Raw genomic sequence first — 14,800 nt, forward strand, 5'->3', positions numbered from 1 at the left:
TGTATAACTTGATTATTTATCAAGTCTGCTATCGATTTCCCTCTAAAAAAAAAAAAAAAAAAAAAAAAAAAAAAAAACACTGCACTGAAAGTATACCTAAATAATATAAGGGTTTTAATAATGTAAAGCGAGAGATGTTACCTTAAACCATTGTAGGTCTCTTTGCATATGAAAAGCTGCGCCTGGAATAGTATTACGTCTGGCAGAAGGTTCTGTCATCGCCGCCATGTGTAATATGTTATTTCCTTCGTCATCTGTTGCCGCTAATATTGAGTCCTTCAAACTAAAACAGTACAGAAGACGAAATATTTCATACTGACGGTACAGAACGGCGCACATAAATGGGTTTCTCCCTGTGAACTCTTCCTCGGCCGACACAAGTTCAGGAAATGCGCTCCAAATAGCAGTAACAAACTCAACCATCCCCTTCTTGGTTGCTTTGAAGATGGCCTCGTAAACAAGACCCTTTTCTAGTTGTTTATCACTTGAACACTGTAACTCTTGGGCCCTTGGCACATGCGAAGTTGAAGTTTTTTGTATTGGTGCTTCGATTCATAATCATATGTTTGTCTGATTCCTGAGTCAATAATAAAAACAATGATCAGTCAACTAGATGAGGAAAAAACAAGAAGTATAAATAAACATTTTAACATAATCAATCACTAATAATCAAATATACGGAATTAATTGATTAAATATATTGTAACCAAAAGTTGAAAGAGATTACACTTCAAAAAAAAAAAAAAAAAGAGATTCGAAACAAATAATAAGTTCTTCAAAGTGAAAAAAACAAATAATAATAATTTAATTAATAAAATTTGCTTACTTAAAAGATAAAAATACCCTATTATTGATGAGTATAGAAAAATCATTAGGTAGTCCACCGTAATAGACAACCTTGTGTTACTGGCAGGATATATATATATAAAATAAAAAAATAAAAAAAGATGTAACCATTTAAACACATTCAATCTATTAAATAATTGTCGGTTCTAGTTAGTTCAATTAGTAAAGTCTCTGATGGATGAATGATATATTTAGAGTCCAATCTCCGTCTATACCAAAGAACAATTGGTGTGTGGATACCATAGGTTGAAACTGTCTAAAAAAAACCTATTAAATAATTATGTTACTCAAAGCCCTTATAATATAACGACTATCTCTAACAGAAAAGTGTGAAATGATGGAATAAATAGCTTCATCTTATTAGATTCAGCACTCTGTTTATTTACGGCTGTTTACTTTAAGCCACGTGACCAGCACACTTCACAAAATAAATTAAATTACTTGCAGCTTAATCGAAATGACTACTTAAACTACTGTCGTTTCTTCTTTCTTGTCTTTCCTCTCTTCTAGCTTCTTCTTTGTGATTAATTTCTAACAACCTAGGCCACCTATAAAAGGAATCACCTATCTCAATTTGCTAAAGTACGACTAAAAAAACCACAAAATACTATCTACAAACAAAATAAATTAATTGACACTAACTTAAACATTAGAAGCGGGCATACTTTAATAGTCTCTTTGATCAACTTTATTTTTCTTGCAAATCTTAAAAAATCGTCAAAAACTTTAAATTTGGACGAGTAACCCAACTGACGATTTTTGGCATTATCAATTATATTAGAGTCGACAAACAATAAAGTATTTAAGATCAACCGTGAGAAACACCTTTCTTCCTCTATCTAAGATCAACCATGGGAAACATACCTTTAACGGGATTTTCTTTCCAAGATCAATCATGAAGCTTTCACACCATTTGATAATGGGAAGGCCAATACTTAATGAGACCTTTAATATATATGTTCGAAACCATCTTTAACCACAAAATTTGGTAAACCATCCATTGATATTAAACTCTCACATTGCACTAGTTTTTGATGCGGGAGTTTACTATCAAATGTAATATCAGTTTTTTACATTTCCAAATTTCAAAGTAGTTAGAAAATTGTGAAAGTCCCGTCTATTTTGTGTCAATGACTGTACAGGAATCGTCTTCATATAAGCTCTTAACTTAGGTAACTACCTAACTTACTAGTGCAAAGTACGACAGGGTTTAGTCCAAGTGGATCTCGAATCTTGAGCGAATATTCTAACATAAAGAAAATAAGAAATCAAACATAGGAGAAGAGTGATAAGTATATATTATGAATTTTCCGAATGTCTTTAGCGTAGTTTGGTGACTATGAGATTTGTGGGCAGCAGAATAATGTATGCGGCTAATAGCGTTTTCGAAAATACTAGAAATGCAAATTATTTTATAATATTTTTTACAAACTATTGATGTGGTGAGCTGTTATCAGTAAGTGAAATAGTGATGTCGGTGGTGAGCTCAAGATGAGAACTAGTAAGGATTGGCTACATCAAAAGTTTCTGAAAATATTGTAAAACAGTTTGTAGTTGTAAAATTACTCATAGGGTTTTTGTTTCTATTTTAAAAAAAAAAAAAAAGTTAATGTATATATGTAATAGTCAGCAACACCCAACAAATTCCTATGAATGACATATTCCATATGGCTTATCAAAAGAAAAGAAAAAAAAAAACATATTCCATATGAATACAAATCTTCTGTACTATTTTTTGTGTTCCACTTTATGTTCCACCAATCCCAACTTGCTATGTATTTGTTTAAGTTTCCCTATAAAATAGCCAAAATTTAAAATGGAAAAAAAATAAACTTATGACAAGTTGTGATTGGTGGAACATAAAGTGAAACACAAAGTGTAGCATAGTTGGATTCATTCCATATACCATAAGAAGAGATTTAAGAGTTTTCTATAAGCTCTAAATTAAATAAATAAATAAAGCCAAAATTTAAAATGAAAAAAAAAAAAAAAAACCTTATAACAAGTTGTAATTAGTAGAACATAAAGTGAAACACAAAATGTAGCATAGAGGATTTGTATTCATTCCATATACTATAAGAAGAGATTTAAGAGTTTTCTATAAGCTCTAAATTTTTTTTTAAAAAAAAAAAAAAAAAAAAAAAAAAGTTTTAAAAGTTTTCTAAAATAAATTCTACCTTCTAAAGCAGTCTACTTGTGAACCAAATGTTTTGTTGGCATTTTTTATGTTGTGACTTGTGAGTTGGCATAGTCATTGATTACTTTTATGTATTTTATAAAATAAGGATTAGTTTGAGTGTATTTTAGTAAGCATTTATTAAAAGACCCAATAGTAAATAGTGATCACCACATATTGATAATTTTGGGTCATTTTAATGTATTTATTATCATCTATTTTGTTTAATTATAGTCAGCTTTTAATGGAATGTGCTTGCAATTTTAGTTCTCACGGTGGAAAGGTCCATATTCTCTACTTGTTGAAGTATTGGTTTAGCCCATTCAAACCAATATACTCGTTACTCTCTGACCCATATATATACACCATTTTCTTGTGTTTGGCGTGACTCAAATGTGTGGTTTTGGGCCTTTTAGCCGAATATGGAAGAAGACAGAGAGCAGCAAGGGAAGAGATGTAGCTCTCCTTCCTCTCACACACAAACACTCCATTTTTTTTCTTTTTTTTTTGCAAGGCTTCTTCCTTTTATTTTGATTCCTCATAAGGTATGTTGTGCTCCTATATTTTCTTAACAAATTATTAAAAATGCTATGTTTGGGTCATAGTTTTATGTAGTTGGCATATTATATGACAAAACACATTTTTCTTGTAATTGAGTGGATCTAAGTGGGTTTAAGATCATCACGAAGTACTTGAAGAAGTATAGCAAGTAGTATAGCTGAAAACATGAAGAATACTCATGAAATTGCTCAAGAAAAGTTGAATCTATAGGTCCCGATGCCTAGTCCAATACCTTTGATCTATTGAGATTTACCTTCGACACCTGTCTCGATCTATCAAGCTAACGAAATTTCAGAATATAGACTAGAACATTTTATTCTAAGAGGCTATTTGCTTATGGGTTTGTGTAAACCTAATAAGAATATGAGAGTCCATTTAAAAGACCCATTAAACTCCTATTTCAATAAGGTGGTAGAAAAAGAAAACCAAAACCATAATGCTTCATAAAGTTTTCTTAATTAAAACCCTAACCTCCACCTTTTGAACTTATGAGTTTAGGAAAAAAAAAAGAATAAAGAGATCTTGCTGTGACTCTTATGTGCCTTTGGGTTCTATGCAAAGCAAAGTATCTGACTTCAACAATTGAAAATCTTATTAGTGTTTTTTTGTGAAGCTGCTGCAAATCAACTGCAACCATTAAAAGGTTTGGCGTGGAATTAGTCACATAGTAGCTAGGATTCGTGCAAAACAGTTAGTCACAGATTGAAGATTTGTTCAAAGGGAAGAAGTCTTCTATAAGATCAAGGCCAATTGGGAATTGGAGCAAAGGTTTAATTGTAAGTTGGTATTTTCATATAGGCCAGAGTAGTAGCAAAATTTCTTATATTTGTAACCACTTATTTTTTATTAGTGAATTCTTGGGAGTGGTGACCTAAAATTCATTTGGTAGGGTTTTTGCCTTGTGAAAGTTTTCTCCATTAGTCAACAAATCACTATGTCAAATTTAGTTTTTGCTACACTCTAGATTAGATTTGTGATTTGTTTATGCCTTTACATTATTTGCATAAAATCTGAATAATTAATCATCTTGGATAATTGAATCAATTAACCAAGTTCAATTTACAACCCAACATGCTAAAATAGATGCAAAAGAAAAAGTATGAAATAAACACAAGAACACAAGGTTACGTGGTTCAGCTTAATAGCTTACATCCATGAAGGAAATCTTTAAGGGCAACATATTTATTATAAGAGTAAAGCACAAATCTAGTATTATAATGAACCCAACAAGGATATTTATGGTAGACTAAATTCTAAACTAATAAAACACTAACTATGATTAATAGACTTGTAGTACAAGTAAGAGACTTTACTTGCATACAAATAGGATTGGGTTTGGACCTATATGATTAATATACCTTTAAGACTCTAACCCAAAATATATGCTAATGATGATAGAGAGTTAAAGAGTATTTTATCCCCTTTGGTTTTATAGGTCTTTGTTGAAGCTTTTATATCTTGTTCTTTATGTTAAAAGAAAAAAGCTATCTTCTTTTAAGTAGTGTTAGTTTTAGACCCCTAGAAAAACACAGTGTTTAACCTAATTTATTTTGAATCAAGTTTTCACTTAGATTAATTATCCAGATCTAGGTTAAACTTTCATTACAATCAACATACACAGCGAAAATCTAAATAACACAAGATATGATGACTCAGGAAAACTAATGAAACAAATTAGTTTCAAGGTAAAAACCTGGGGGGAACTATCCCAAGAGAACAATCCACTATATCAAATTGGGATTTACAGTTCAAGAATACCAATTCATAGTAAAGCTAACACAATTACCAAATTGAGCTATGAACGTCTCAAACTTCTTTGATGTGAACTTGCTCCAACATGAGCCTCCAATTCATGTCTTGATCTTTAGTATGCTTGATGGCCGAAACTTGACTACAATTTTACTCCACTAGTACTAGCAATATGCGTGTGATCTTCAGTAGGTGCTTGAAAGAGTTAGAAGGTACAATAACCTCACAGATCTCACAAGAGGAACTATCAAGTCTTGAAAAACGTGTATTAGGATTTTCCTTATATACCTAGTAAAGTTGGATTCAAACCCTAATCGTTTTGCAAGCTATTGGGTCTTATTTAAAATTCTACAAAGTTGCATCTTGATCGATCAAGCCTTTCCTTCGATCGATCAAGCTCTTTAGTTTTTCAATTCAACTTTCTGCAGCTTGTACGTTCTTGATTCTTGACTTGTATTACCTTGAGTAATGTCTAAAACACTTCATAGACCCTAAGATCTAATCCTAAACAAGTTATTGTTCTTAATTTGCCAACATACAAAGTATTTAAAACCTAAACATTTATATCTAAATATTTAGAACCTAACCAAGTAGTTTGTCTTTTGGTTTTATTTCTAGACGGACAAATAACTAAACTCACAGTTTGAACCAATATGAAATCCGTCCAGAAAGTCCAACTCCACCAACTCATCAGTAAGTCAAGTTTTCTCATCAACTTGCATATTTATATGTCCTTTTGCTAGTTTGTGGCTTTCTACCACTTTCTTCTCAACATTGTACAAAATTTTATCTTTCCCGTTTTTGCTTTATACTCCTTTTTTCTAATTCCTAGTTTCATTATTTAGTAAGTAAAATCCTTATTAAAAGAAAATTTTAAAATAAATAAGAATATCACATAAATTCTGAACAAGACATTTGTCCTGAGATATTAAATATCACCAAAAAAGTAGTTCAAATTCTTAACTTTTTTTCTTTCCCTTCTTTAATTTTAACATCTTAGCTTATGCCTTTTCTGTTTGATTTTATATTTCTTCTTTCTATTTTCTCTTATTTTCAAACAACGTCCTACAGATTAATCAAGTATATATATAAAAACCAAATTAGTTTCTCCATTTTTGTTGCCAGCAACCAAAAAATATTTTAAATATCATTTTACCATTACCGTGTGAGGAAAAAAAAAGTTATTTTACAGCCATTACAATATCTCACAATATTCTTACAATAAATGATATGTCAAACCATCATAAGTCCAAATTAATAAAATGAAATAAGAATATTATGAAATGCATTGAAATTTTGCTGTCTCTAAATTTTGTTGAAAAGAAAAATAAAGTTGCACAAAAATATGACTTTCATTGTGACAAAATAAAATTCCTAAGAAAGGAGAGTGTAGAGGGGAACATACCTAATTCGATATTTCTTACTTGAGTACTTTTTCCCTTTTCTGGTTTTTGGATGCTTATAGGAATTTGATTGATGTCATCAACCCCGGGAATGCGTATACCTTTCAGTAGAATTGACCAATGAATCTTGAGTAAAAAGTGTATATATAAATATATATAATAATAGTACAAGTAAAAAATTTTAATATTTAATTTTATATTCAGCAAAAAAAAAAAAAAAGTAAAAAATTTTAATTTTTAATTTTATGACTATTTCAAAGTTATTACGTAACCTTGTCGGCACTATAATATTTATTTTTAATTTAAAAAAAAAAAACTTAAAGAGATATAATAAGAAGCAATCAACTGTTATATTTTAGTTGAAAACAATTAAAATCCACTGGACTAAAGCAACTTAACATTAAACAAATCGTGAATAATTTGGATTTGGTATTTGCTAAATATATTTTATGGTAAAATACTGTGGGGCCAGAGAGTTTGTGACCCCAGCCCATTTCATGTTAAGGTCCAAGGCCTGCGCCGAGGAGGTACAGGGCCGAGGACGCATCACGAGAGTCATGGACGGCCTAAGGAAATGGCTGAGGACGAGCTCCTGCTTGGCATGCCATAAATGCCCCTAAAAGGAAAAGTGATCACAGTGCGGGGACAGCACAATTAAAAGGCTGCCAAAACTACAATAAAGCATTCTGCACCTGACAGAGCTATGCTCTTAAACTTTTACAACCACCCCCAACCACTCTAGGTATGGGCCGATGGGACAAGTATCAGTCTTGGAAAAATCGATCCTACACGTGGACGAAGGATAAGGAGTACAGGCTAATATAAAAAGAGGAGCAAACAATTCGGAAGGGGGGCTGGGAAAAAAGGCCAAAAAACCAGAGCCTCCCAGCCCGCCTCCTGGAGAAAGACTCCTAGAGCGAACACGATTTAATTATGAATGAACACCACAAAAAACCACTGTCTTGTGACCAAGGCCTAACTTTTCAAACCCTCGCTCTATAAGTGATATTGTTTGGGCCTTTTTACGTGCGAACCCAACATTATTATGGGTCGTTACAAATTGTGTCCTCACAATTGGCGCCGTCTGTAGGAAAGGCTTGTGTGTTGGCACAGGTGGTAGGTCGAGACAGTCCCCTTGTCATTTCTAACAGCCGGTTGTAGTGTTCTAGCGTAAAGTTCTACTAGGGGTTATGTTTCTTTACTAGAGATTGCGTTTCATAGCGTCAGCAGCACTGATGGTTTTAGGGGCTTGGCCGAGGAACTAATTCCCCTTAAACCAAGGTCCCATGCCATAGCCGAGGGGTTAATTCCCCCAACTACTTAAAAATCAAGTTTTGGACAGAACCAAGGTATTGCATGGTCCTCGGACTCAAACTTATGGGGAAACCAACTACTTAAAAATCAAGTTTTTGACCGAACCAAGGTATTGCATGGTCCTCGGACTCAAACCTATGGGGAAACCAACAACTTAAAAATCAAGTTTTGGACAGAACCAAGGTATTGCATGGTCCTCGGACTCAAACCTATGGAGAAACCAACTACTTAAATATCAAGTTTTGGACAGAACCAAGGTATTACATGGTCCTCGGACTCAAACCTATGGGGAAACCAACTACTTAATCATCAAGTTTTGGACATAATCAAGGTATTGCATGGTCCTCGGACTCAAACCTATGGGGAAACCAACTACTTATAAAAATCAAGTTTTGGACAGAACCAAGGTATTGCATGGTCCTCGGACTCAATCCTATGGGGAAACCAACTACTTAAATATCAAGTTTTGGACAGAATCAAGGTATTGCATGGTCCTCGGACTCAAACCTATGAGGAAACCAACTACTTATAAAAATCAAGTTTTGGACGGACTCAAACCTATGGGGAAACCAACTACTTAAAAATCAAGTTTTGGACAGAACCAAGGTATTGCATGGTCCTCGGACTCAAACCTATGGGGAAACCAACTACTTATAAAAATCAAGTTTTGGACAGAACCAAGGTATTGCTTGGTCCTCGGACTCAAACTTATGGGGAAACCAACTACTTAAATATCAAGTTTTGGACAGAATCAAGGTATTGCATGGTCCTCGGACTCAAACCTATGGAGAAATCAACTACTTATAAAAATCAAGTTTTGGACGGACTCAAACCTATGGGGAAACCAACTACTTAAAAATCAAGTTTTGGACAGAACCAAGATATTGCATGGTCCTCGGACTCAAACCTATGGGGAAACCAACTACTTATAAAAATCAAGTTTTGGACAGAACCAAGGTATTGCTTGGTCCTCGGACTCAAACTTATGGGGAAACCAACTACTTAAATATCAAGTTTTGGACAGAATCAAGGTATTGCATGGTCCTCGGACTCAAACCTATGGGGAAACTAACTACTTAAATATCAAGTTTTGGACAAAACCAAGGTATTGCATGATCCTCGGACTCAAACCTATGGGGAAACCAACTACTTAAATATCAAGTTTTGGACAGAACCAAGGTATTGCATGGTCCTCGGACTCAAACCTTTGGGGAAACCAACTACTTATAAAAATCAAGTTTTTGACAGAATCAAGGTATTGCATGGTCCTCAGACTCAAACCTATGGGGAAACCAACTACTTAAAAATCAAGTTTTGGACAGAACCAAGGTATTGCATGGTCCTCGGACTCAAACTTATGGGGAAACCAACTACTTAAAAATCAAGTTTTTGACAGAACCAAGGTATTGCATGGTTCTCGGACTCAAACCTATGGGGAAACCAACTACTTATAAAAATCAAGTTTTGGACAAAACCAAGGTATTGCATGGTCCTCGGGCTCAAACCTATGGAAAGTCTGCTACTTAAGAAGAATTCTAAGTCGCTCAGTCCTCGGACCAAATACTAGAAAAGGCTAAGGCTATGAAGGTCATTAGGCAGTTAGCGAAACGCCTTAATTCTCAGCGGCCTGCAGGGGCTGTTCATTTTGGGTTATATATCCTTGGATGATTACTTCCTACACAGCACCGAACATTTGGCTATTATCTCGTTCAAGTTTGGGGTATACAACCCACTTTCAGATCAGTCTTATTGTACATGATAGCTCCAATAAGTTCATAATAGTATCTTTTTTCTTGGTAAGGGATTTCGGCCCTAAGTATCGCTTTCTCAGGTCGGCATTATTGTGCCGAACAACTCTATTAAGTTCATAATAAACATCTTTTTCTCAGTAAGGGTTTCTGCCCTAAGTACCATTTATTCGAATCGGCATTATTATGCCGGATAGTTCTAATAAGCACAGAGCAAGGTCTTTTTATTAATTGGAATTTCGGCCCTTAGCATCATTCAGAGTATAAAAAGAAAAAAACAAATCCTATGGTAGTACGTCTATTTACGGCATAACCATTTCAGGAAAAAGAGGTAGAATATACAAAATAAAGCAATATTGATTTTTATTAATATAAAAAGGTATTACAGCGTACAATGAAGGGCCTAAAACAGGCCTATATAGAAAACGAATTACAAAAACAACAGAAACAAACAAACGACCAGAAGTCTTTTTAAGCTTTGCTCCGAAATCTTTCCAAATTCTGCTCCAGTAGCACCCATATTGAGAGGAGGACCTCCCTTGATGGAATAAGAGAAGAAGAGGAAGAAGGAAAAGCACCAGAATGGATCTTGTGATGGGAAAGAAGAAGAAAGGGAGGCAAAAGGAGGAACCAGTGAAGGAAGAGAGGAAGAAGCAGGGATACTTTGTCCCTGCGTTGGTCCTGACTCCTAACACGCTGGTGCCATGTTAGCTATGCTCATAAAAGAGCGGCTGGTACTGATAATGGGTGACCCCAGCTCAGTCGCACCAAAAGTTGGACGCAACAAGCCCCTGCTTCGGATTTTGGCTGAAGGAAGGATGAGAAGTATCTTGAGTCTCTGCCATCCCTGCTCTGATCGTGCCATTTTGATCTTCAGAAGAACATGGCATTTCTGGGAAGGGTATGGTCCCTTCATTCCCGCTTCTATCTCGAAAGTATTACAATTTAAGGTGTAAACTAGCGGATAAAGTAAACTCAGGGGAAGGCTAAGGGTTTCAGACTTTAAAAGGATTAAAAGGGTCTCTGTGTAAGAGAAATAACCTCTTGCCTCTCTTCTTATATGAGGGACAAAACGGGAGGCATTTAATCTATCCAAATTTCCAAGAAAAATCTGTAAAACGAGAATATACCCATTCCACTTCCCCACGCCGTCAATAACCTTACAATTTAAATGGTCTCGTAAAAGGAAATCATTAAAGGTGCGTTTCGGATAATGAAACGGCAGGAACGCAGTGTGAATGAATTCAGAGGAATGTCTCGTAGTTTGGTGTGTTTCTTGGATAGATGAAGAGACACCCACATTGATGAAGGGCAGGTCTAAGCAGACCACAATAAAGGCAGGGCATCGCCCAAAACCCTCCTCTCCGACCAAGAGGTCGAACAGCATGATTTTGAGGGGCTATTGTGGGGCTAGAGAGTGAAAGTTCAAAAACGTGTACAAAAACACTTTTGAACGTTTAGACCCCCAAAAACCAACTTAACCAACCCAAGCAATATGTCAAACAACTAGTGTGCGGAAACTTAACATATGCTATAATATGGAATTGATTAAACAACTATCTAAGCCACAACAAAATAAACCACAGCAGATAATGTAAAGGCAGAGATAGAGAGGAAGGAAGATGCAAACACAGAGATAACACCAGATATGTTATCGAAGAGGAAACCGAAGACCTCGGCGAAAAACCTCTCCGCCGCCCTCTAAGCGGTAATCAATCCACTAGAAAATACAGTTGGGATACAAGGACAGCAATAGACCCTCCAAGCCTAATCTACCCAATGCACCTAAGCCCTCCAAGCTTCTTGCTCCAACGAGGTTGCGCCGAACCTTTTTCTTTTCTAGCTTTCCGGATTCCGCTACTACACCGTAGCATCAACCAATGAATATTGGCTCCTTCCTAACTGCTTCCCAGAACTCCAAACGACTGTCTCACAGAGATGATAATGGTGAGAACCAGGTTTGGTATAAAGCCTCTCAAGGATTTGACAATGGAGAGGAAGAGAGTGAGGGATTTTGATGAGACTCTAAGGTAGAGATTGTGGGTAAAACAATCTGGTTTTTCTTTAGGGTTTCTCTCTCAAAATTCTCTCTGGAAGCTCTCTTTCAATCGTGGGTTAAAAGGGTATTTATACTGGAGTGAAGAGGAATGCGAAACGTCAGGTTTTTCCAAAACAGGGGTGGCTCGCGGCTTGACCTCGCGGCTTGACCTCGCGGCTTGACTAAGTCGCGAGTTCCAGTCGCGAGTTAACCGTATGGCCAGTTGTCCTGTTTTGTCCTGTAGTGCTCCAGCTAGTATGACTGTTCATCTTCCAGCATGCTTGGCACGTGTGCATCTTCTGGCGGGTTGAAGCCGCGAGTCCACCCGCGAGTCCCAGCCGCGACACTCTGTTTTCTTGCACACTCTTGAGCAATCTTCACACTATCTCACTCACTACCCTTACAACAATCCCACCTAAATACAGGGTTACTAAATGCTGAATTACAAGCAAATTTGGCACGGAATAAAGCCAATTAGATGGTTGAATAAATTCAACCTTACAATCTCCCCCTTTGGCTATTCCGTGACAAAACCCTAAAACAGACTCTAGACTTAACATGTGAGTTGGGAACAGTTGATCAAAACTCACTCACACCTAACTCTAGAAGCTGTGAAGCACTTGAATCATATGAACATAAACTCCTGAAACACAACAATACACCATGATCATTGTAAGCAGAAAATTATAAATGCATATGAAACAGGCAATATGAGATCAAGCAAAGATGGAGTTAATAAACAAACCATGGCTTGATCAACCAAGTGAACACCACAAGGTAGTGATCACAGTGCTCATTCACACTTGGAATGAACACACGGACATACAAGTTAACAAGCACAAGGCAAGATACTTGTATGTTCAACACTCAACCAATGCATAGCACACAAGGCATATGCATCTAGGAACAATCCTACAAGGGCACATGTGTGACAGTACAACAATCACAATGCAGAACATTTAGATTAAGGTACTGATTTCAACATAGCATAAAGGCTGCACTTAAGCATGGTACATACCATAAAGCCTACAAACTATGCATAAAGCAATAACCCTAAAAGCTTACAAAAGCATATGGGTACAAACCAACAAATCCTGAATAACATCATCAAACATATATTAAAGTTTAAACCAAGAGTATATGAAAAGAGTTAGAAACAGTTATACACCAAAACACAGTGTATCAAAACCATAAGAACCATAAGTTTAGAAGATAAGACGAAAAACAAAAGTATGTGTGTACTCCCCCTATCACTATGCACACTTCCCTTTAAACTTTTCTCCCCCTTACTGAATGTTCTCCCCCTTTTTGTCACGAATGGCTAAAGACTCTCGTCTAACTTTCGTTGAATCTCATCTAGCTGATTTTCCATAGCCTCGAGGCGCATTTGGACATGGTTGTTTGTGGAGTAGAGAAGTGCCACAAGCTCATCAACTCGTTTCTGAATATGCTCAAGTACACTACCAACTCTGTCAGTATGAGAAGCAGTTTGTACTTGCGGAATACCAGCCGGTGAAGCATCAGGAACATCACGTGATGCAGATGTGGTATGTGCAGGTGTCTCTAAGTCAGGGGCAGATGGAGCAAACGGAGAGATGTGAGCACGTCTTGGTGATTTGGAGGAGTGACTTCTGCTTGCTTGAAGAGTGAATAATGAAATGGGACGTTGACGAGTCAACATTTTACCATCTGCAGGAGGAGTAATGCCTGCATTAAGAATGAGTTTCATGACTAGACTGCAAAATGGAATGATTCCTCGAGCTGTAGATCGACACGCGGTCTTCCTCAAGTTGTAGTAGATGTGAGCACATATATCAATAGGGGCTCCGGTAATGAGATCACACAGAAATATAGCTCTCCTAAGATTGATGAATGTAGTGTTGGACAGTGGGTAGAGATTGGTGAACATGATTAACTTCAGTGTGGTCAGCTCAGATGCAAATTTTGCGGTGCTGATGGAAGTTCCTGCACTGGATACCTCATGATCGTGACCTAGGATTTGTAAAATTTCCCCAACCTCTGGATTTCGTTCATCATAGGGAGTCAAATTCACATTCTGAGGTCTGGTGATGCCGAGCAGATTTTTCCCATGGTGATATGAGTGCATGAAAACAAGCAATGCTCGAAAATGCACAAAGCCATTAGCACAAAGGTACAAGGCAAAACGAGTTTTAAGACAAAAAACTCAACAAAGTCAATCAAGCTTTTTGATTTTCAAATTTTTATGTAATTTTTGGATTTTTGACTCAAGAAACAAAAAGATTGATAAAACACAATTAAGAAATATTCACAAACAAACAACCAAAATCAAAAACAACAAGCATACCAAACAAACATAGTCACAAAGCATAGGAAGTATTAATGCATGGACATGTTGTAATGCTTATGCATGAGTACCCCTTTTCACCCACACGTCACTTGCGTTTGGGGTGATTTCCTTAAAGGATTGGGTACGGGAGTTAGGGCTTTCAAACCTTCGTGAGAAGCTTTCCAAGCAGTTGGTGAATGCACCAATCATCTTCATCACGTTCACCATTCCGGGATCTCCATTTTGCTCTCTAGGTTGATCACCTGCCCAAGTTCTCCTATCAATTCTTGGTCCTCCTGACCTTTGAGGAGTTGCACTGTTCGTTGCTCTCAGCTTTTGGCAATTTGGTCGAGTATGCCCTTGAAGTCCGCAATAATGGCACACATACATTCCTCTAGGACCTCTTTGTGGTCGTGGACGTGACTTGGCACGAGACTCAGACCTGCCCACATACTGATTACGATGATTCAGCATCCGTTGGTCCACCACATTCTTCTTCTCCTCCACCTCGAGCTTCACACCAGTGGGGTCAGTTACAACTGGATCTTTGGCTTTGACAAACTTCACTTCTTTGATGACACTTCCAGTTGAACTACTTCCTCCGGTATATCCCAGTCCAGATTTGTCTGAGAAGCTCTTTTGAGAAGATATAACATC

At 36.4% G+C, this 14,800-nt stretch overlaps 1 protein-coding gene across 1 annotated transcript in view; it reads right to left on the bottom strand.

The window, feature by feature from the left end:
* The window catches only part of LOC126722769 (uncharacterized), a 42,090-nt gene that overhangs the window by 8,940 nt on the left and 18,350 nt on the right, over nucleotides 1-14,800 (bottom strand). Inside the window, exons 8-9 of the mRNA XM_050425918.1 lie at nucleotides 6,738-6,836; nucleotides 142-577 (exon numbers count right to left, since the gene is read on the bottom strand). Coding sequence (XP_050281875.1) covers nucleotides 471-577; nucleotides 6,738-6,836 — 206 coding nt within the window. The 3' untranslated portion in view covers nucleotides 142-470. The remainder of the gene's footprint in view (nucleotides 1-141; nucleotides 578-6,737; nucleotides 6,837-14,800) is intronic.

Source organism: Quercus robur, chromosome 4, assembly GCF_932294415.1.
Source record: "Quercus robur chromosome 4, dhQueRobu3.1, whole genome shotgun sequence".
In the NCBI taxonomy this organism is placed as follows: Eukaryota; Viridiplantae; Streptophyta; class Magnoliopsida; order Fagales; family Fagaceae; genus Quercus; species Quercus robur.